At 54.0% G+C, this 21,934-nt stretch overlaps 1 protein-coding gene across 1 annotated transcript; it reads left to right on the top strand.

Annotated features, from left to right (window-relative positions):
* The first annotated feature begins 9,235 nt into the window (after positions 1 to 9,235).
* On the top strand, positions 9,236 to 17,486 carry SSTR3 (somatostatin receptor 3). Its single transcript, XM_032493836.1, has 2 exons — positions 9,236 to 9,335; positions 13,955 to 17,486. The coding sequence occupies exon 2, from the start codon at positions 13,990 to 13,992 to the stop codon at positions 15,259 to 15,261; it is 1,272 nt and encodes a 423-aa protein (XP_032349727.1). The 5' UTR covers positions 9,236 to 9,335; positions 13,955 to 13,989; the 3' UTR covers positions 15,262 to 17,486.
* Positions 17,487 to 21,934: the final 4,448 nt, after the last annotated feature.

Genomic DNA, 21,934 nt, shown 5'->3' with positions numbered 1-21,934 from the left:
GATAGAGCCAGCCAATGCTACCTTTTGTCCTGTCCCCTTCCCTGATGAACACTGATGAGATGTCTGGAGCTGCAGCAGCCACATTATGAACCTGAAGCCACAAACTTGAAAATACAGCCTAACATGTTAAGAATAGAAGAGCAGAAAGATAAAAAAGCCTGGATCCTTCCCAACTTTGGTCGATAGCTGAACAAATGCCAATGGCTGCCTTGTTAAGGCAATAGAGTGAAAATGAAACCACCTATCTCTTTATGTCACTGTTAGTCAAGCTTTCTGTTACTGTTAGTTGACAGCAATTATAACTGAGATTTTAGGACTCCTGGCCTAGTGCTCATTCCATTGTATCATTGTGTCCAGAACTCACTGGACATGGGGTGAGTAACTCGTTTCTGCTCTGAAAATTGGCTGAGGACCAGATCCCCTTTAGGTAAGAAAGAAAAACCTTGAAGGAAGTGGGTGAGGGGTTTTGAAACAGGAAGAAATGTTAGTTGTGGGCAGGAGCTGACAACATGATGATGCTCACTCATTCGACAACAGCCACTCCCCAAGCACCCACCTAGTGCCAGTCCTGGGCTGGGTGGCAGGGCTTGGGTGTATTAGATTTGGCCCCTTGCAATAACATCACTGCCTGATGGGTGAGGAAAGCACCTGCCAGATAAGCCTACTTCATTTGGGGCTCTCTGTCTGGCTTCTCCATGGGCCTTCTCCCAAAGCAGAGGCCTGGGGTCCCCCTGACTTCTCCCATTCTGTCACCCAGCATTCATTGGTCACCAAGCCTGGAAAATTCAGTCTCCCAATATCTGTTAAACCCAACCCCTCATCTGCCACTGCTGCTCCTGGCTCTAAGCCTTGCAACCATCCCCTGGACAGTAGCTACAGTCTCCTCACTGGCCTCCCTGCCTCCACTCTCCCTGCCTATACTTCAGCCTCCTACCAGGCAGCCTGGGGGGTCTTCTTCATTTAGAAACATAATTATGCCACTCAGATGCTATAGTGTAGGGCCACCATGATCCACTAGTACCTGCGCCTAGTGGACGCTGGGATAAATGTTTGTTGTTTATATAATTGAATAAGCAGATGAAAGAATGGACTTTAATGGAGAGAGAGACCCAACCAGTCTAGTGACCCAGCTGAGCCCAGCCTTCCAGCATTCTCACCCAGGCACCAGTCATATGCATGAGCCATCTTGGATGTGCCAGTGCAGTTGAGTCCCCAGATGACTGCAGCCCCAGCCAACAGCAGGTGGAGCAGAAGAGCCACCCAACTGAGCCCAGCTAACTCACAGAATCATGAGAGATGATACAGGGCTACACTGAAACAATGACTTTTCTGGGGCCAAAGTCTCTGCTGTCTCTTCCTTTGACCTCTTACCCCTCCTCCCTACACTCTTAACTCCCTCATTGCCCAAGAAATAGTCATCCCTGGGGACATCTGACTATCTAGGCCTTGTGGGATGTGGGTGGCAGGGCAAGGTAGGCTCTGGGGAGGGTGACAGATCTAGGATAGTTCTAGAGACTTCTGAAGCCTTTGAAGAAGTGAAAGGATGAGCAGTCATCCATATAATGTAAAGTTCAGATCAATTCAGTTCCCATGTATTAACAATACACTCTATGCCAAGTGGTGCTTGGAGGCAGGGGTGAGACCCAGCCGTCTGCTCCCCAGGGGCTCAGAGGCTAGTGGGAGAAACAGACGTGTAAATCAACACCTGCCATGGGGTTTGATCGACATACCACAGAAGTGCATTCAACAGAAAAAGGAAGAGATGCTGGCCTCAAGGTGCCAGGTAGAGATGTTTCCACCCCCTCACCCCTGGCTGAAAAGCAGCCCAACAAGAAGAAGAACATGAAACAGAAACACAGACTCTCGTCTTCAAAGAAAGCCGGAGACACCTGTGACCCCAAACCACAGCACAGAAGCAGGAAGAGCAGATGGAGGGGTGGTAAATGATTTAACAGAGCCTAGGAAAGACAAACCTAAGTGTCTGCTGTTCTGTGGTGGATGGGGTGGGGGCTTGGAGATGGGAGAGATGCAAACCTACTGGCCTTATGGAATCCTGGGGGGCTCTAAAGTAGGGGATCCAGACACAACAGATGGTGAGGCAGTAGCCTGGAAACAGAGGGGTTGTTTGGAAATCTATTTAAGGAGTACTTAGACTCCCCGGGTCCTCCCCACTATGCTAAGCAGCCAGGCAACCACCCCTTCCTAATGGGGGTAGGGAAGTCCAACCAGAGAGTTCTGGACCCAAGGACATTAGCTACACATCAGGTTGGGGTGAGGCCCCAGACTGATTCTTGGGGATGTGGTAGACTTAATTATGCTTAGCAGGTAATCACTCTCTCCATCCCCTACCTCCAGGGAGGAGGGTACTTTCCCACTCCAGTGAGGCTGTCTTGGCCATGTGACTTGCTTTTGGCCAATGGGATGTTAGCATATGCACCACAAGGACAGACTTGATGCACTTGCACCATGTTCTCTTGTGCTGACAAAAGAACAAGCCTTGGTAAACCTGCTGGTTCCAAGAGTACAAAAGAAATAGGGAGCAGAGGTATCCAGCTGACCTGAAGACCTGCAGCTCAAAGGAGATCAGCCTAGCTAAGCCCAGCCTAGATCAACCAATTCCAGCTGACCTGAAGTTGTGTAGTGAAATAAATGCTTATTATTGTGCACCACAGAGATTTTTGTGGTTGTTTGTTACACAGTAGTAGCTGACTGATACGGGGGGGGGGGTTCAGTGAAAATCTGAATACTTAACAGACTGTCTTCAGAGCCTTTCCCTGGCCCAGTTTAGGAATGCTACCACCCAGGAATACACTCATCCCAGACAGGAAACTGGGGACAAGATCCAACCACTCCAGTGAAAAGTTTTACAGATGCTGACATCTGGTGACACCTGGATGTCCTTGACAAAACATCCAGCTGTACCTACAGAGATGTCCACTATTTTGCAAGCCCTGCCTTCCTACATGGAGTTTCCAGTCTGATTTTTAATGCTTCATTCTGAAAAATGAATGGAAGGCAAAAGATGGCTAGTTAATTGAGGAAAGCCCTAACATGAAAGAGACCCAGTCAAACGAAGAACAAAAGGAACTAGCAAGAAATAGAGACAAGGCAGTAATCAGAAAAAAAATTTTTAAAGAAATCATTATTGCTATCCTTACAGATATAAGGAAACGTATTATATCCACAAATAAATACAAAATGCCATACTGGAGGAATAATCAGGAAACAGAGAAGAGCTCTTAGAAATTAAAAATATATTGATTAATTTTTTTAAAAATGGAAGAGTTGGAAGATAATAAGAATAAATTTCATCTCAGAAGAAAATAATTCTATCTCAGAAGCTAGAAAAAGAGTAAAATTAAACAACAAGAAAATTAAAGGATTAGTCTAGGAGGCTAGTAGTAAAATAATAAAAGTTCCAGAAGGAAATAATAAAAAAAATCTTCTCCAGAACTGAAGAACACATCTCTTCAGCTTCAAATAGTTCACTGAGTTCCCCAAACACTTGGTGTTGGTGAGCGGAACATGACCCAGGCATTATAAAATGTCAGAAATGTAAGGATAAAGCAAAGATTCTAGAAGCTTCCAGAATAATGAAAAAAGCTATCTAGAGTTACACACAAAGGATTGAAACTAAGAATAGGGCTAGAAACCAGAGACATGGATGGATGTCTTCCACCCTCTAAATCAAAGTCTAGCTTCTCAACCTGGAATTCTACACCCAGCCAGGCCATCCACAAGGGTGAGAGGAGAATGAATTTCAAACATGCATAATCGCTCAGGAAGTTACTGAGGATGCACGCCAACAAAATAAGGGAATAAACCATTAAAGAGGAAGACGTGGGATTCAGGAAACTGGATGTAACACAGAAAACACTGAAGGGAATCCCTGAACTAATGGTGGAGAGAGAATCCCAGGGTGTCAGCTGTGCCCAGGCAGCGGGGGACTGCGGGGACAGACAGGAGGAGTTTAGAAGTCTCCAAGAAAAAATTATCCCTGAGGTTAGCCCCCGGAAATGCCACTGTGAAGTTTTTATGAAGCCGTAGGTGTGTATGGAAGTAGTCCAAGAAAACGAAGGTATTTTTTTAAAAATCTAAGCAAATGAAGAAATGAGGCAATTATTAACCCCTGGCTGAGCAGGAGATAATATCTACATTGCATTAATAATGGAAACATTGAATATGCATTTAACAGAAAATTTGTTATTTTGAGAGGAAGAGGAAAAGGGACCAGAGTGTGTAAGAAATCTAAAATCCTCATCTACCATAACAGGAAGTCAGTAGATGATGGGTAAAATTGAGGATATGAGAGACAGAGAAACAAACCCGATTTAGCAAAATGGAGATAAATACAAGGAGAAGTAGCTAAGAGGGTGAATATGCCTCTGGGACACGGGGTGGGCCAGGGCCTTGGGAGGACTCCTGTTTTTTTGCTCTTCTAAGTCTTTTTAGCACTATTGGTTTTTAAAGCTTATTTGCAAAGAGTACTTTGAGAAAAGCAAATCAAAAATAATTTCATTACAGATAGAAAGGAAGCCCAGAGGAGGGAGTGGCAGAGAATGAAAAGGCTTCAGAGAAGGCTTCCCTGAGCAACTGATGCCTAAAACTATTGAAGGATGAAGAGAGGGCCAAGGGACAGCCTGTGCAAAGGGCCTGGGGCATGTGTGAAGTTCAGCCTGAAGGCCAAGGCAATTAGAAAGAGATGAAGGGTGAGTGTAAAGAGAAGCAGGCAAAGGCAGCTTACATGGGTACCCAGCCATGGGAGGGATTGTGGATTTCATTCTACAGCAACGGGTGGCCCTAGGATGGTCTCAAGGAGGAAGCAACTGGTGTGACTTATTCTTAACAGACTCTTCCTACTTGCTGAGGAGGGGGTGAGGGCAGAAGCAGGAGGACCAACAAGAGGTGATGGTGGTTTGGCCCAGAAAGGAGGCTCCAGGGATGGAGAGCAGTGGACAGGTTAGAAAGAAGATTTTGAAGTAACAGCAATGAGGCTTAATGCAGAGAGAGGCGGGGACCAGCTGACAGGAGTTTCCTTCGTTTGACCTTCACATGAAACTTGGGGGCTGGGTGGGAATGGGGGCACATTATACTGAAGAAGAAAGTCTGCAGAGGAGTTTCACAAAGTCGTGCTGCTTGACTGAAGCAGAACTGGGGCTCAGACTCACCTTTCCAGTCTGCTAACCCACCTCCGTCGAATGCAGGAGGTGTCCCTGGGAACTGCTGCTGGGAAAAGGGGTTAACTAATTCTAATTCCCAGCAATCCTATGCAGTAGGTGTTGAGGATGAGGGATGGAGGCTCAGAGAGGTTAAGTCACATATCTAAGATCACACAGCCAGTAAATGGCAAAGCTGAGATTCAACCCCAGCAGGTGCCAGCAGGGGCTGATGAACCAGAGGACGTCCTTAACAGGGGCTCCAGTGACGGAGCCCCAGAGGCTGGGCATGGAAGGCTTTTTGGCTCTTCTCATCTTATTTGAGAAGAAAGACCTCAGCCTCACTAGCTGAGCCCCCAACCCTGCCCTCCAGCCTAGGCATTGTTGGGGCCGGGAGAGGTGGGAGGAAGTTTGGCCCTGGCTCTCGGGATGGGAGGAGGCTGAGCTGCAGCTCCTGGAAAGCCACCAGTCTGATGGCAGAGGCACAGTTGTTGATCTGGGGAAGCCCTCCAATCTGAGTGTAGAGACACAGCCCTAGTCTTGAGGAGGCCAAGGTGTGATGGGGGAGACATAGCATTGTTCTGAGTTGGGGAGGTGGGCCCAGCAGCCCCTCCAGGACACTAGGCAGAGGTTACAGACTGAGGGGCCAGGTCCAGGCCTGAGAGTAGAGGCTCTCACTCCAGGACCTCAACGCCAGGCAGGGCGGGACCACCCCACAGCTCCCAGACACCCAGCGACACAGCACCCCAGAGTTCACAGGTATGAAGCTGCCTTTCCTCTTTCTGCCCCGCCATCCCCAGGAGGAGGGCTGATCAGGGGCCCCAGGGTCACTTCTGCTGGGCCAGGTCCCTGGGGCGGGGGCTGGTGTCTGACTCAGATCACACCTCCCCCAGCCTGATGCCCAGGACCCATCACCATCTCTCCAGCCTCCAGATGACATTCAGCAGATCACAGCCTCCCCTCCTTTGCCACCTGGCAGCTGACCATCCATCCACCCTCTTCTCCTCATTAAATGTGCGGTGCCGTGCTGGTGCCAGGCCTGGGGACACGGAGGGGAGACCCACACAGAGTCTGCTGTTCCGGAGCCCACAGCCTAGCAGAGGACACGGCTGAGTCTTGCTGAGCCTGGATTAGAGGCCGTGTGGGGCTCGGGGCTGGGGGGGTGGGTATCCTGGAGGTCCAGGGGAGAGGCCTAACTAGTCCAGGGCAGGGGAATTTTCCAGCAGGAGGCTCTCTGAAGGAGGACTCCTCACGGATGGGGATGGAATGGGGTGAGAAGAGTGTCCCAGGCAGGGGACACAGACTGTGCAAAGGTCCTGAGGAGAAGCAACACTTTCTCACCAGTTCCTGACTGGTGAGCCTTTGAAAAACAAATCAGGTCACGAAACTCCTCTGCTTGCACCCGGAGGGGCTCCCAACACTCTGAGCCTAAGACAACAAGGCCCTCCATGGCCTCGGTGGTCTCCCCACCTCCCTCCTCTCTCCTGGTCTCCTCCTCGTCCCTCAGATGCACGCTGGTCATCACCTCAGTGCCCAGCACGGCCCTTCCCGATCTTCCCAGATATTTGCTCCGTCTCTCTGACCTCCTCAGAGAGGCCTTCTGAGGTCATCCGGCTGATGAATGAATGATAGATGAAACAAATGAATGAATGAGTGAGGCTGGGTGTGCCTGGAACACAGACAGGTGAAGAAAATGAGCAGAGGAGGAGACATGAGCAGGTGGTGAGGCTGGGAAGGTGTGAAACCCCTGGGAATGCTTCGGGGGGGGACTTTACTCTGAGCTGCTGAGAAGCCCTGGAGGGTTGGGCCGGAGAGGGACAGTGCCCCTGATAGCCCCCTCACTCCCAGGAGCTGCCTCAGAGCCCAATTACTCCTCGCAAACTTGTGCAGACAGAACCCTGACGCCTGGAGGCAGGGCCTTGCCAGAGAGATGGACGGGGAAGTGGGGAGGCAGGGAGGGGGGCTCCAGGTGGAAGTGGTGTGTCCCTCCCTAGTCCTACTGTGTGCTGCAGCAGCCAGAGCACCCCCTCCGGAAAAGCTGGATTCCCTGCTCTCTGAGGGCCTACCACATGGCAGCCCTGGGGACCTACTGACACAGTAGGTCCAGCTCTGGTCCTAAAAAATGGCTCAGTACAGAAAGGGGCTTGGATGGTGCCTGGCACACAGTAGGTGCTCAACAAAGACTCATTTCTTTTTTCCCTCTGTTCTCTGATTGTTACCTCCTTTGCCTTTCTGTGGGCAAGGTGCTTCAGAGCACACCTTTGGCACAAAGCCGTCCCACCTCTCCACTCACTAGCTGTGTGATCTGAGTAAACTGCTTGCCCTCTCTGAGCCCCAGCTTTCCCATCTGAAAACCGGATACACTAACTCTGCTGATCATAGGTGGTGTGGTGGCCATGAGGCACAGTGATGTCCTTGAAGCAGCCGGCTCCGGGGGAGAAGGCTTCATAAAAAGGCTGCCATTACTAATTGACTCTTAGGCGCTTATAATGCTCATATTGAAAGAACTTAGGAGTGATCTAGTCGACCTCCCAAAGATCCAGATGGGGTAACTGAGGCTCCGAGAGGAGACAACTTACCCACAGTCACACAGCTAGCTGGTCAGCACAAGCTAGGGCACGGCGTCCAGGGGCAGCCAGGCCTGTGCTCAGGCCCCAGGCAAGGGATTTTAAACCAGGGGTCTACCAACCTGGCCAGTCTACCGCACTGCCTGGTTTTGGACAGTCTGCCAGCTAAGGCTGTTTTTTTTACAGAAGACTATTTGCAACTGATTTGATGAAAGGAAATACTAACTTTGAACTCCAATTAAGCAAAATGTTACCCCATTCAAAAAAAAAAAAAGAATTCTACTCTTCTCAGTAGTAGATCAGATTACCAAAAAAGTCCTCAATTATTAGTATTAGGTTTGAAATTTGGTCAATTTATAAATATTGGAAATTTGTTTCCTCCTGTATAATAGCTTTGATTTTGCCTCTTGGCCCCCGAAGTCTGAAATAGTTCTTTTCCCTGTTCTAGTCTTCACCCTTCCGGGGGCTCTCCAGACCCATCTAGACTGATAACCCCCGCCTGGCTTTCCTCTGTGGCTGACATCCAGCCCCTGGGCGAGGAACCTAGACTGCGGAACTGCGGACTCCCTGCCCAGTGCTCGTCCGATGCTCCCAGCCCTCCTCGCAGCACTGGCCTTGGGACCCAGCTGTTGCTCTGGGGGATGTGTGCCCACGGTGGCCTGGGAGGCGTCTGGCCACTGGCTCTCAGCCCCCAGCAACCCTGAACACCACACTCTCATTTCCAAGCCCCTGCGGAAGCCAAGGCCAGCGTGGGTGGCTGAAATCTCCCCGGTAACAGGGTCTGCCCCCCTTCCAGCCTCCTCCCCTAACCTGCCGCCCCTCCCCGCACCGCCCCCCCCCGCCCCCCCGCCGCACCTGCGCTCCGGCCCCTCCTCCTGGCCCCTCCTCTCAGCCCTTCCCGCACCCCCACTCCTGCTCCCTCCTTCCCTGGCTCTCCATGTCACCATCTGTGGCACAATCCCTCTCTGTCACTCTCCCTGCCACCCCCTCCTTCTCCTTTCTTCCCTGTGCTCTTTCCCTGCATCTCCCTCTGCATTCCTCTCTCTTGCCCCTTCTCTCACTCTTTCCTCCTCTTTCTCTTCTCCTGTCAGGCAGGCATTTCTCATCACTCCCCCTCATTCTGGCTTTCCACCCACTCACCGTCTTCTCTCTCTGGCTCTTCCTTTCTCTGGCTCTTCCTCTCTCTCCACCTTCAACCGACCCCGCTTTTCCCTCTATTTCTATTGGTTTCTTAGAGTCCCCTCTTCCCCATTTCTCTTCTTTCCCTTAGGAAGCTTCTCCCTCCACCCCCACCCCAGGCTCCTGCCTGCAGACCCCCTCATCTCTGCCCCTACCCTCCCACCCAAGGACGTGTCCTGGAGATGGGGGGGTGATGCACCAGGCGCCGGTGGGAAGTCAGGGCTGGAGACCAGATGGGAGCGGCTTTGTGGGCAGACGTGGCTGCCGCAGGCCTAGGAGGGGGCCCAGTTCCTCAAGCAGTGTAGAAGTGGGCACTGTGTGGGGACCCCGGCTAAGCGGTGCTCAGTGGGGCCTGGGGACTGGACAGGGAGAGGGGGCAGCAGAATGATAACCAGCTTGGCAGCAAGGAGGGGAGCCCTCAGCCTGTGGGCAGGTAAGGAGGCTGGGGCCCTGATGGGGTCCCAGAGGGTGGGGTGCTGGAGCCCACCCTCTGCCCAGGATAAACTTGGGAGGCTGGAGCTGGGGGCTGGGAGAGGGTGGGTGGTCCCAGGGAGGAAGAAGGGCTTCCTGTGACCTCTTGGTGGATGGCGGGGGCTTGGGGAGTGGACATTAATCTCGGAATCTCATGCCAGGATTCTAGAATCTAGAAGTCACGTAACAGCAGAATGTCGGAGCGGGACGAAACCAGATGCTCATGGCATGGCATGTGGCCTCCTTGGTTCAAGTGCCAGCTTTCCTGAGCCCCTCTCTGTGTTGGGCTGTGCTCAGCATGCTCCCCTTTAATCTTTACAGCAACCCTGGGAGGCGGGTATGCTTGTCTTCATTTTCATAAGAAGAAACTCAGGTCTAGAGATGTGAAGTGAGTTGCCCGAGGTCACACAGCAGTTTGGCATCATTGCTCTGTGGCAGAGCCCCAGCCCCCAGCCTAGGATTTGTGGGCTTGCGGGCTGTGTTTCTGGGGGTCAACCGGTCTGAGGTGGGAGTGAGGCAGCTGGCACTGATCAGCACAATCTGGGCCTCGGCCCTGGGGGCCGGCCCAGGGGAGCAACAAGGAGCAGAATGCACAGTCAGCCAGGGAGATCAGGGGCTGTTCCAGTCGTCATTTTCTTTTAGTCTGAGGCCCTCAGGGAAGCCCACAGGGCCAGGAGGTACTGATAGTTTAAGAATGGACAGGACTGGGTTCGAATTCTGACCTCCTACTCATCAGCTGAGTGACCTTGTATAATTTACTGAGCCTCTCTGAGCCTCAAATTGCTCCTCTCTAAAAAGCCTCCCTCTTGGGCTTGGTGAGGATCTCATGGATGTGAGTCCGAGGCCTCTGCCCAGGAGCGCCCTCCCACCTGGCTGGGGCTTCTTCTCGCTGAACTTCTTGGTCTGCTCCCATTTGCAGATGTCCTGGGTGCCGTGTTAGGCGCTGGGGTTACAGAAATAAATAACTCAGGGTCCTGCACCCAAGAACCGACACTCTAGAGGGGAAAGGGTGGGAGACAGACAAACGGAGAATGACTGGGGTGTCTCGCATCCCTGAGGGGCCGTCCTGAATTGCTGTGGGGCTCAAGACAGCCATTCACCCTCTCTGGACCTCTGTTCCCTCTGGAACAGTCCTCTGAAGAGTCCGCCCCCGGCTTCCAGGCAAGCTTGTGCCAAAGATAAACCAGACAGGGAGAAAAAGGCCCTCCTCCCCAAAGGATGAACTAAATCATGCACAGTGTTCCGGCTCCTTAAAGAAAAGACGGCATCTAAATTGCGGGTCTGACCTACGCCCACGGAAAGCTGTAATTTCCTCGCTTCTGGCACTCCGACCCGTTAAACTTTGATGGGGAAGATGAGCCCAGATAAGGGTGCAGGAAGGGAGTCTTCCAGGGGGGCCAGGGGCTCTGGAGGGGCTATTTCATTCTTCTGAACAAAGGCAGGGCCTGGCTGGTACACTGCGTTCCCATGGCCATGAGTGTTAGCACGTGTTCGTGTGAGTGGGTACACACGTGTGTGCCTGGGCTGGAGGGGCTGTGCTCAGAGCTTACCCTCAGGCTTTGCCGGGGGGCATCTGTCCCTGCAGCCTGGAAATTAGGTTTGCCTGGCTCACTGCTCCTCTCCGGGGAGCCTGGTGCTCCCCTCCCTCCTCCAGCCCTGGGTTGTGATTGGCCGCCTGGCGAGGATGCTATAAAGGGGATCTGCACACAGGGAGGCGAATCAGATGGATGGGTGACGTAGGGCTCCCTGGCTGAGGAGGTCTGGACTGTAAGGTCCCAGGTTCACAATTCCAGGTCTAAAGAAGGCTGATTCCAGCATGCTGGAATTCTGACCTTTTCCAATTCAAAGACACAGAGTCTAAAAATCTATGACTCTACAACTCAGTTCTAAGATTCTAAAATTCTATTTTTAGGTCTCTAAGTGTCTAGGGATTTGGGTCCATGATCTTAATAGTTCAAGAGTCTGAGAAGCAGTGAGGAGAGCTCTGAATAGACTGGTGGGAGGGGTGGATGCCAGCTGGGGGCCCTGACCAGCTATGACACTTAGATGAGTGCCTTCTTCAGGACTGGCCTCAATCCACCCACCTGTGAAGTGGAGGGGTGGGGGATGGTCTTAAGAATCCTCGCAGCTTTGCCCCCTCCTAGCTGTGTGACCAGAGTGCATGGCCTCAACTCTGTTCTTTGTCTGTATTGTGGGGACAACACTAGTGCCTCATGAAACCCTGTAGGACGGTGCACATCACTCCTTAGCCTGGAACCTGACAGTCAGGGCTCAGTGACAAGGGGCTGGCAGCACTGTTGGGATCCTATGAGTGCACTGTCGACTGCTCCTCCCTTAGTGCCTGGGGTGAGGGTGGGTTGAGGGCTCTCATCAGGCATGGAAGAGCCCGGAGGGGATGCTCTGAGCCTGGCCAGCCTGCGGAACCATCAGGAGGAGCCAGGGCCAAGGGGTTCTTTGCCACTCTTGGCGTTGCCTCTCCTGGCTCTTGAAGCCCCTGGAAGCCCCAGGTCATTGCGCAGGATCAACCAGGCACGCTCACTTACTAGAAGCGTTTCCTCTGAGTTGGGGCACCTCCCCTTTCCAGGAGGTTCACATCTGAAAAGTGATGTCCAAACAGGGCAATGTGGACCACAGGTCCCACTGGAGGCACTTCAGATCCAGTGTTGGGGCAGGAGGATGTTGGAGAAAGGAGCCTCTGAGAGCCTTCTTTTTCCTTTGGAGTCTCTGTAGGAAGAGTCAGGGCAGCCAGCCTGCAGGAGACTGGTGACGAGGGGGTCACTGGAAAGAGGGGAGGAGGTCTAGGCCCCAGAGGAGGCTCCATCTTTTAGCCTCGGCCTCTAACTGGGTTTCCTGAGGTTCTGCTGAGGGAGGCTAGCAAATCCTGAGGTAGGGAACCTCTCGTAGCAGGGCATGAATTTCCACAGTCAGCAATCCATCCTCCCTTTGCAACCAGATTTGTCCACCCAGGTTCCTCTGATTCCCTCAATGCCTCAAACACGGATGCAGAGCTTGTGCTTGCGTGAAAGGGATGAGGAAAAGGGCCAGAACTGAATCCTGGCATCTCCACACTTGAGGAGAGTCAAGTCCAGCAGGGGAGCCAGGAGGAGTCCCAGCTCCTCATCACACACGGGAAGTGTGGTAAGAAGATGCCCTCAAGGGAATGAGGGCTCGGGTTCCCATCGAGCTGCTGGGCATGCTCTTACTTTCAAGATCCACTTGAAGGGTCCTCTCCTGGGAGGAGCTGCCCCACCAGCGCGGGGGGATGTGGTTGTTCTTGTACTTACCTCCTGCGTGTTGTGAATTTCACCAGTCGTCCTCTGGGGCAGAAGGGGTCCCAGCCGCCCACCCCCCAGGTTCACAGCCAGTCATCCTGGGCAGGGCCTTTGTGGGGACGCTGTGGGACGGCCGGGCCTGAGAGCAGGCCCTCAAGGGCTTTGATTCCCAGGGGAGGGCACACCTCTGAGCCAGTGGTTCTAAACTCCATGCAGAATCTGAGGAATGTGATGAACACACATGAAAAAAACAAGGACACATTAACTTGCACGTGAGTTTGGGGGGTTTGTGGATCCTCTGATGCTCATATAGGGACTGGGTTCAAGGTTAAGGACCTGTGATATGCAGCAGAGTTTTCAAATGTGAGAGCTGAGACCTGTAGGGGGGTGACCTGTTGGAGCATGTCAGTCTGTTTCAGTTGCTGTAACAGACTACCACAGATTGGATGGCTTATAAACAACAGAAATTTATTCCTGACTGTTGTGGAGGCTGGAAAGTCGAAGGTTGAAGTGTCAGCAGATTCAGTGTCTGGTGGGAGCCTGCTTTCTGGTTCATGAATGCCTGTTTCCTTGCTGTTTCCTTGCTTGGTGGAAGGGACAAGGGAGCTCTCTGGGGTCCCCCTTAGAAGGGCACGAATCCCATTCATGAAGTCTCCACTCTCATGACCTAATCACCCCCAAAGGTCCCACCTCCTAATACCATCACACTGGGGGTTAGGATTTTAACGTATCAGTTTGGAGTAGGGGAGGACACATTCGGTCTATAACAGTGGGTGATCCACTTGGGGCTATGCCAGCTGGGCAATCATATGTAGAAAGGCAAGGATCATTTTATGAAGCAATGTGACCTCACCGGGTTGCAAAGTAAAATGCAATGGTGTCCAAAACGTTTAAAAAGTGCTGCTGTAGAAGAAAGGGCTCATGTTGTCGTCAGCTGATTGGATGCTCCACTCAGCCGTTTACTGGACATTTGTGGAGCCCTCTTCCTGTGCACAGGCGAAGGGACACAGTGCGGCACCGGCCAGGGCTGGTTCCTGCCCTTTGGAGCCAGGCAAGCCCGAGTCTCACGCCATAGCCCTGCTATGTGGTACAGGGCGGCCACTTCACCTCTCTGAGACTCAGCTTCCTCATCTGAGAAGTGGGGATAACTTGCAGGCCACCCTTACTGTTCTGTGCAGAGTGGATGCGCTGTGACAGGTCAAACTCTGGCCAGGTGCCCAATAAGTCTCCAAGTTCAGTGTGATGGGGGAGGGGCTGTGGAGAGAACGCCATTCCTTGCCATGACCAAGCTGTGTCCTCCCTCCTCCAGGCCAGTAGCTGACTGCTGACCACCCTCCCTTGGCCATGGACACCCCTGGCTCTCCTTCTCTGGTACCCACGACCTCGGACCCTGGGAACACCTCCTCGGCCTGGTCCCTGGATGCCGTCCTTGGAAACGCATCTGCAGTGCCGAGCGCAGCAGGGCTGGCTGTCAGCGGCATTCTGATCCCATTGGTCTACTTGGTGGTGTGCGTGGTGGGCCTGCTGGGTAACTCACTGGTCATCTACGTGGTCCTGCGCCAGACGGCCAGCCCGTCCGTCACCAGCATCTACATCCTCAACCTGGCGCTGGCTGACGAGCTCTTCATGCTGGGGCTGCCTTTCCTGGCTGCTCAGAATGCCCTGTCCTACTGGCCCTTTGGCTCCCTCATGTGCCGCCTGGTCATGGCAGTGGACGGCATCAACCAGTTCACCAGCATCTTCTGCCTCACCGTCATGAGCGTGGACCGCTACCTGGCGGTGGTGCATCCTACCCGCTCAGCCCGCTGGCGCACGGCGCCTGTGGCCCGCACGGTCAGTGCGGCTGTCTGGGTGGCTTCGGCCGTGGTGGTGCTACCCGTGGTGGTCTTCTCTGGTGTGCCCCGTGGCATGAGCACCTGCCACATGCAGTGGCCCGAGCCAGCAGCAGCCTGGAGGGCTGGCTTCATCATCTACACAGCCGCACTGGGCTTCTTTGGGCCACTGCTGGTCATCTGCCTCTGCTACCTGCTCATTGTGGTCAAGGTGCGCTCAGCTGGGCGGCGGGTGCGGGCACCTTCGTGCCAGCGGCGGCGGCACTCGGAACGCAGGGTCACACGCATGGTGGTGGCCGTGGTGGCGCTCTTCGTCCTCTGCTGGATGCCCTTCTATGTGCTCAATATCATCAACGTGGTGTGCCCACTGCCCGAGGAGCCCGCCTTCTTTGGCCTCTACTTCCTGGTGGTGGCACTGCCCTATGCTAACAGCTGCGCCAACCCCATCCTTTACGGCTTCCTCTCCTACCGCTTCAAGCAGGGCTTCCGCAGGGTCCTGCTGCGGCCTTCCCGCCGTGTGCGCAACCAGGAACCTCCTGTGGGGCCTCCAGAGAAGACTGAGGAGGAGGACCATGAGGAAGAGGATGGGAGTGGTGATAGGAAGGAGGGGGCAGGGAAGCAGGGGGAGAAGGAGATGAATGGCCGGGTCAGCCAGATCACACAGCCTGGTTCCAGTGGGCAGGAGCAGCCACCCAGCGGCACCGCCAGCAAGGAGCATCAATTCCTCCCCCAGGAGCCCTCAGCTGGGGAAAAGTCGGGCACACTGCACATCAGCTATCTGTAGGGGACTGAGGAGGGCCAGGGTAGCCCGAGGACAGGGCAAATGTGGGTGCGCTAGGGCATGCTGCCCAAGGTGCCAGGGGCCCGTGATGGGATGTTTGGAGGCCTGGGCTCTGATCCCATTGCTGCCGAGACTTGCTGTGTGACCTCAGATAGGTCACTTTCCCTCTCTGGGCCACATGTTCTCTGTGACTCAGGGATGGGCGATATCCTCCTGGACGAGCTTTATCAGATGAGAAGTCTGGAGGGGCACCCCTGCTGGGCTGATCTTTCTGAGTAGGGCCAGGTTAAAGGGGTAAGTGCAGACTGGCCTTCCCCTTCGGAGACAGAGCATCCTGGTGCAGCAGCCTGAATCTTGGCCCTCAGAGGGATAAACCAAGGCCTGGATTTCCTGGGCTCAGAGTCAAGTTCACAAAGGAGGGATTGGGGCCCCAGGTTCATGGGGAGATTCACTGCAGCCCCGAATAGGAGAAAGTATTTCCTGGCAGGAAGGAGGGGCTGCTCAGGCCCCACATCTGCCCTCCTCCTCTTGCTGCAAGGCTGTGGGCCGGCTCTTCTCCTCTCTGGGCCTCTGGCCTTACCCGCTGACCAACCCAGCAACCCCCAGGCCCTCTTGGTCCAGATGGTCAGTGCCAGGACTCCTGCGTTCCTGGACAGGAGTAGAAGAAGTAGATCTTCCAGGAAGCTAATTAAGCCCAGCTTCAAGGTTCCTGACTGCGTGGGCCCCTCTGGGGCCCTGAGTTGAATTTTGTACTTGTAAATTTGTATCCCATTTCTCAAAGAGGGACCTCAACTTGCTCAAACTTAGGCCACCCAAAGCCTAGCTCAAGCCCTGTTGGGGGCAGCTGACCAATTCTCAAAGCAGCTCGCTCTGTGTCCTGTGGCTTGAGAGGGTCTCTGGGTCTTTGAGGGCTGCAGGATCCTCCTCATAGGAAAATCCTCCCTGTCCCTCCCTCCCAGTTACGAAGGCAGGGACCTGGCCCAAGCAGGCTGGCATGGAAAGGCAGAGTGTCTAAACAGGGCTGAGAGGATAAGGCAGATGATGGCGAAGGGAGAGAAGGGAGAAGAAGGAGGACAAGAAGGAGGTGGAGACCAGATCTGTCCCATGACCTTGGAGCCGACCTTGGCCCCTCTGGGCAGAGCTCAGTTGCAGCATCCATGAAACTGGATCGCTGGTGCCTGACCTGATCTGATCAGCCTCAAGGAAAAGATGCCATCAGGGTGGAACAGCAAATGCTCTGAAAGGTATGGGGCCAGGCCCGTTGGGGGCCCTCAGTGCTGGTAAGAAGGGCTGGGTGTTGATGGAAGCCTGGGGGCAGAGCTGGGAAGCAGGGCCTGGCTCCCTGGAGAGGTTAGGAGGAGTGGTGTGGCCCCAGCAGGCTTCTGTATTCCCTAGGGCGACAGGTCGGGAAGGCCCAAGGAAGACAAGACTAGAGGAGTCTGGAGGGAGACCATAGGGAGAGGCCACTGTGCAAGGCTGGGCCTGGACTCCCTCCCAGCGGCGACCCCTTAGAGCCCCAGCAAGACTGGTCTTGGGGACGGTGGTACCTCTGGCTAAATCCCTCAACCCGCGGCCCCACAGAGGGTAGGGTGTCCTCAGGGAACGCGTGTGAACCACACGTTGGGGGACCTAGATCTTTAGCTCACCTCTGGATCCTGTCTAGCCTTGACCTCTCTGGGCTTCAGTTTCCCCAACATAAAATGGAAGTGGTTGTCCCAGCTTGCCTGCCTCCTGGGATTTGGGAAGAAAATGAGTCATTTGGGGGCACTGCCAGGCTCACTACAATGGGTGGGGGTAGGGCATAGCAGATTACAAAGTGGAAGCAGCCCCCTGCCAGGCATGGCCTTCACCTCCTTCTCCTTCAACAAGTGGCCTCTCTGTCTCCAGCTCTTGCGGGTGAGGACACAGCAGGACATGAGAAAGGGGGAGTTGGGGGTCAGAGACCAAGGATCAGGGAGGCAGGGCGTGGGGTAGAGTGAGGGCCTCTCAGGGGGAAGGAAGTTTACAAAATCGAGCTTGTGTGGCGGTTGGAGGCTGGAGGCCCAGTCCTCAGTCTGGGGTTCCCCTCAGGAGGATCTGGGGGTCTGACGGAAGAGGGCCCCTGGCATTCCAGCATGCCCTGCTTTCCTGATTCCTAGGGCAAGTGAGCCTGTTCCACAAGGGTGGCTGGGAGGCCCCTTAGGGAAATCCTTTGCTGTTTCTGACCCCAGCTTTTGTCAATAAAGATGGTAACACATGACAACTGGCCTGGGCCAATTTCTCTGCCAGGCGCTGTGTGTTAGATCAGTGTGCGTGAGTAGGGGTGTGTACAGGCACCCATCTTCATCAGGATGCTCCTAACTGTCTCTCATCGCTGCATGACCAGACCTCCTTGTATATAGCCTTCCATAGTCCTGGCCTCCAGGGATCGTGGAAGATGCTCCTGACAAGCCCCAGACTACATCCTTACAGATCTGGATCCCAGAGCGTAGATATTCTCTCTTCCTGTGTCCAAATATTAGATCTCATGGAAGAGAGTTGATTGGCTCCAACTGGGTCACATGATGGCCCCTTGGGCCAATCACCAAAGACAAGGTGATAGAATGCCATGATTAGCCAGGTGTGGGTCATGTGCCCATCTTTCCAGTCAGAGAGAAGGTGGGACACTGTGATGGACAGTTTGGCCTTACCAGTGGGGTAGGGGTTGGGTCAGGGACAGACTCCCAATGGCAAGGAGAGATGAGCCAGGAAGCAATGAGAGTAGGATTGGGGAGAGGGGGTCTCAGCACAGTGCAGGGCACATAGTAGGTGTGCAGGGCATCTCAGACATACCCGTGAGTGAACGTGTACTGGCGTGTAACACCTAGGGCCTGCTGTGTGTGTGACAGGTATGCACCGAGTGGGAGCAGAGAGACTGCTGGCAGCCGAGGTGGCGTGGGAGCCATGCCTGGGCCAAGGTCCCCTCTCTGGATCCCACGGCCCGCCCGCTTCCCCACCTCACCGTGTGTCACTGCCTGTGCACACTCATGTGCCTGTGTGTGGGGGTGTCCCACGAGACTTGTCCTTCCAGGCAAGGACTGCGCCCAATGCATCTGGGTTCCCAGGGCCTGGCAGTGCTGGGGACTCTTCATATGAGTATTTGGAATAAATGAACGAATGGGGGAAATTCCATTTCACAATTCCAGGGGGAGATTTTCACACTGTGACTCTAACCTTTGGATTTGTGCAATGTAGTGACCCTGAATACTTGGGGGAGGATCGGGGAGTGGAAGGAGTTAGATGGGGGTTTGGGGTTGGAATATGTGGATTATGGGAGCCGAAGGGGCTGTGAGGTGAGGGGAGGCTCTGGGGCTGTGAGCCTGAGCAGGCAGGAAGGGGTGGTGATGACCCTTCTTGACTGACTCCTTCTCTCCAGACATCTGAGTTGCTCAGACCCAACACCTTCCCTTGAACTTGTCTCTCAGAGGCTGTTGCCAGGCAACAGCCCATGGCCACCAGGCCCTGGACCAGGACTTAATGCATCTGCTTCAGCATTAGCGGAAAGGAGCTGGGAGTCTGTATGGCCTGGGTTAGGAGAAGCCAAGGTCCCAGGGCTTCAGGCCTACCTCATCTCCAGAGAGTGGGGGAGACAGGCCATTGTCCCATGGGGAGGAGACAGCCTGGGCTCCACAGGACTCCAGACACAGAAGAAAGCATCTAAAGGCAGGGAGGACCCCGGGCTGTAATGAAAGGGGCTCTCCCTGGACTCTTGCAAGGCACGGTCTCACCAAGATCTCAGGATGCCCCCCGTGCCACCGTCACTGGCAGGCCCTGGTGAGACTCTTGGCGAATCAACTGGAAGGCCATGGGGCAAACGCATCCCCTAAAAGTCACGAGAGCTAAACTCAGGAGGCCTGGGACCTACGCCATCTCTATCATGAAACTACCGCACGGCCTTGACCATTCACTTGACCTCTCTGGGCAAATTTCATTAAGACAGCAAGGATATGACCGAGCATCCACTGTGCGCAAGGCCCTGACACTGGGCTGGGAGCACAGTGGACGGAAACAGACACAGTTCCCATGCTTCTGATGCTCACAGGCAGCCCCACAAGTAAAATGTATCACTATCTGGCGGGGACAGAGGTGCAGTGCGCTCTGAGGGGAGCACAGCGTTGGGGAGGGGCCATGGTGGGAGTGGTACCAAAAGCAGAGTGAGCCTGGGAGTGCCTGGCAAAGGGGCTATATGTGCTATGGCCCTGTGGCTGGAGGAAGGCGGGGAAGGAAAGGGAGAAAGGCAGAGGGGAGGCCCAGTTTGAGGACAGAAGCTGTGTCAGACAGGACCTCCTAGGAGGTTAATTCCTGCTGTGCATTGGATTGTGTGCCCCTCAAATTCATAGGTTGAAGTCCTAACATAGGTTGAAGTACCTCCGGATGTGATCTTATCTGAAAATAGAGTCCTTGCAGTTGGAAGTAGTTAAGACGAGGTCACCCTGGAGTATGTAGGGTGGGCCACTTTTCTGGTGTGACTGGTGTTCTTAAGAAAAGATTTGGACACAGACATGGACACAGAGAAAACGCTGGGGTGATGCTTCCAGCCAAGGGATGCTAAGGATGGCCAGCAAGCCATCCCAAACTGGGAGAGAGGCCTGAAACTGACCCTTCCTCACAGCCCTCAGAAAGAAGCAACCTTGCCTGACACCTTGATCTTGGACTTCCAGCCTCCAGCACTATGAGCAAATTAATTTCTCTTGTTTAAACAGTCTAGTTTGTTGCACTTTGTTCGGGCAGCCCTAGCAAACGCATACAATTCCCACCTGCAAAATGAAGCCAACAGCCCCTCCTCTCTTAGGTCTCCAGAGGACCTTGGACAAATTCATTCATTCTTTCATTCAACAAGTGTTTCCTGAACAGCTGCCAAATGCAAAAAGAGGAAGGCAGAGAAGTACCAGGCCTGTCTTCAGGGGTGAAGGAAGTCACATTGAAGATAAGCGATAAAGAGGTGGTTCTTTAGCCCCTGGAATCTGGGACTTCCTGGGTTTGAATCCTGGCTCATCCATTCTCTAGCTGTTTGATCTTGAGCCAGTTCATTAACCTTTCTGTTCCTGTTTCCTCCTCTTGAGATGAAGATGAGAGCAGATGTCTATTGTTAAGAGGTTTAAATGAGTTGATACTTCTAAAGAGCTTAGAACAGTGCCCTGTGCATCGTAGCTGCTGTATGTTAAATAAACATTTAACAGAAGCAAGAATCCATCCATGGGTAGGGGTGGAGGTCTCCCTGGGAGAGGTGACGGCCCAGCTGAGTGCCAAGAGGAAACTGGAGTTGTGCACCAGAAAGGAGGCGTGAGAGATGTTCAAGCTACTAAGAACAGCTCTGATACCCATTTTACAGCTGAAGACAGTGAGGCCTGGGTTGGTCATGTGATTTTCCCAGAGTCACAGCACCAGAGGCAAGGCCAAGAGCCCCATTTTCCTAGCCCCCAGTCCAACGTTTATAGTTTTTAAAAAGTACAAGGATGAGGGCCAGGGTGGAAGGAGTTATTCTGGAAGTGGGAAGAGCTTAGAGGCCACTGGTGCCAGCTCCTTGGTGGCCACTGAAGGTGACAGATGATGCCCTTGGGCAAAATTCCACAGGCATGAGAGGCAGCCCAGACCCCATGGGGACCTCAGTTGTTTCCTAGAGGCCCCGCCACCCTCCAGCGAGCCCTGCAGCCTCGGCACAGGCTTTCCTGGCAGGCTAAGGTGGTGTGCACACTGAGGTGAATGACAGTGACACACTCGTGCCTACATGCGTTCATGGAGGGCAGGCCAGCCTCCACTGTTTCACAGGCTCAAAGAAAGGGCCCGGGGTCACGCTTTGCCTCCTCCAGGGTCCCAGACACCTCAGGTCCTGGCTCGCATACCCTAGGAACACAGCCTATAGACAGCCAGGAGCTCCTGCCTTCTATGGCCATATTGCTAACAGATAGGAAAATGACCCTGCAGTAGCACATGGCCTCTCCATTCTGCCATCTGCTTTAATGACCAGGAAATATGTCAATATTTGCACATGGGAATTGCAGGCCCTGCCGCCCTTGGTCAACGTGTCCAGAGTCTGCTTGGTTTCACTGTCTGGAGGAGGGGTTATCTCTGTGCTCCGGAGCGGGCGGCTCTTCAGACAGGGCGGGTCCCTCCTCCTCTCTGGACATAATAAATGGCAGCAATTATGGGGAAAACAAAGCAAAAACACAATGTCCATTGACGTGCGTGGCAGTAGCATGTGAGCTCTCTGCCACACAATCAGTTTCGAACCCCACAGCCACCACTTCTTAGCTCTGGGCCAGTCTCGAAACCTCTTGAAGCCTCAGTTTTCTCATCCATAAAATGGGCTCCGTAGCCCTCTCTCACAGGACTGTCGCAGGTCGGGGAGGCGGTGGGTTGGTTCTGGCCGAGGCCAGCGCGGTGCTCTGTGTCCGGCAGGGGGCGCCGCGGGACCTCCCCCTTTCCGCTTGGCGCCCTCCCGCAGCTCCGCTCGGGCCAGACTCAGCTCTATTCGGCCCCACTCGGATCAAACTCGGTCAGACCCGGCTATGGTCGGCCCTACACTCTGGGCTCTGCCGGACTCGGCTCTGCTCGGCTACCCTCGGCATGACTCGGCTCTCCTCGGCCAAGTTCGGCCTTGTTCGCTTCTGCTCGGCTCTGCGGAGAGCCGGACTCGCAGAGGCCCCGCCCCGGCGCC

Source organism: Camelus ferus, chromosome 12 (assembly GCF_009834535.1).
Source record: "Camelus ferus isolate YT-003-E chromosome 12, BCGSAC_Cfer_1.0, whole genome shotgun sequence".
Taxonomy (NCBI): Eukaryota; Metazoa; Chordata; class Mammalia; order Artiodactyla; family Camelidae; genus Camelus; species Camelus ferus.
Note: the sequence above shows the minus strand (reverse complement) of the source record. Positions and strands in the feature narration are given on the sequence as shown.

Coding starts and splice junctions, on each gene's coding strand:
- SSTR3 (XM_032493836.1), top strand. CDS start 13,990: ATGGACACCCCTGGCTCTCCTTCTCTGGTACCCACGACCTCGGACCCT.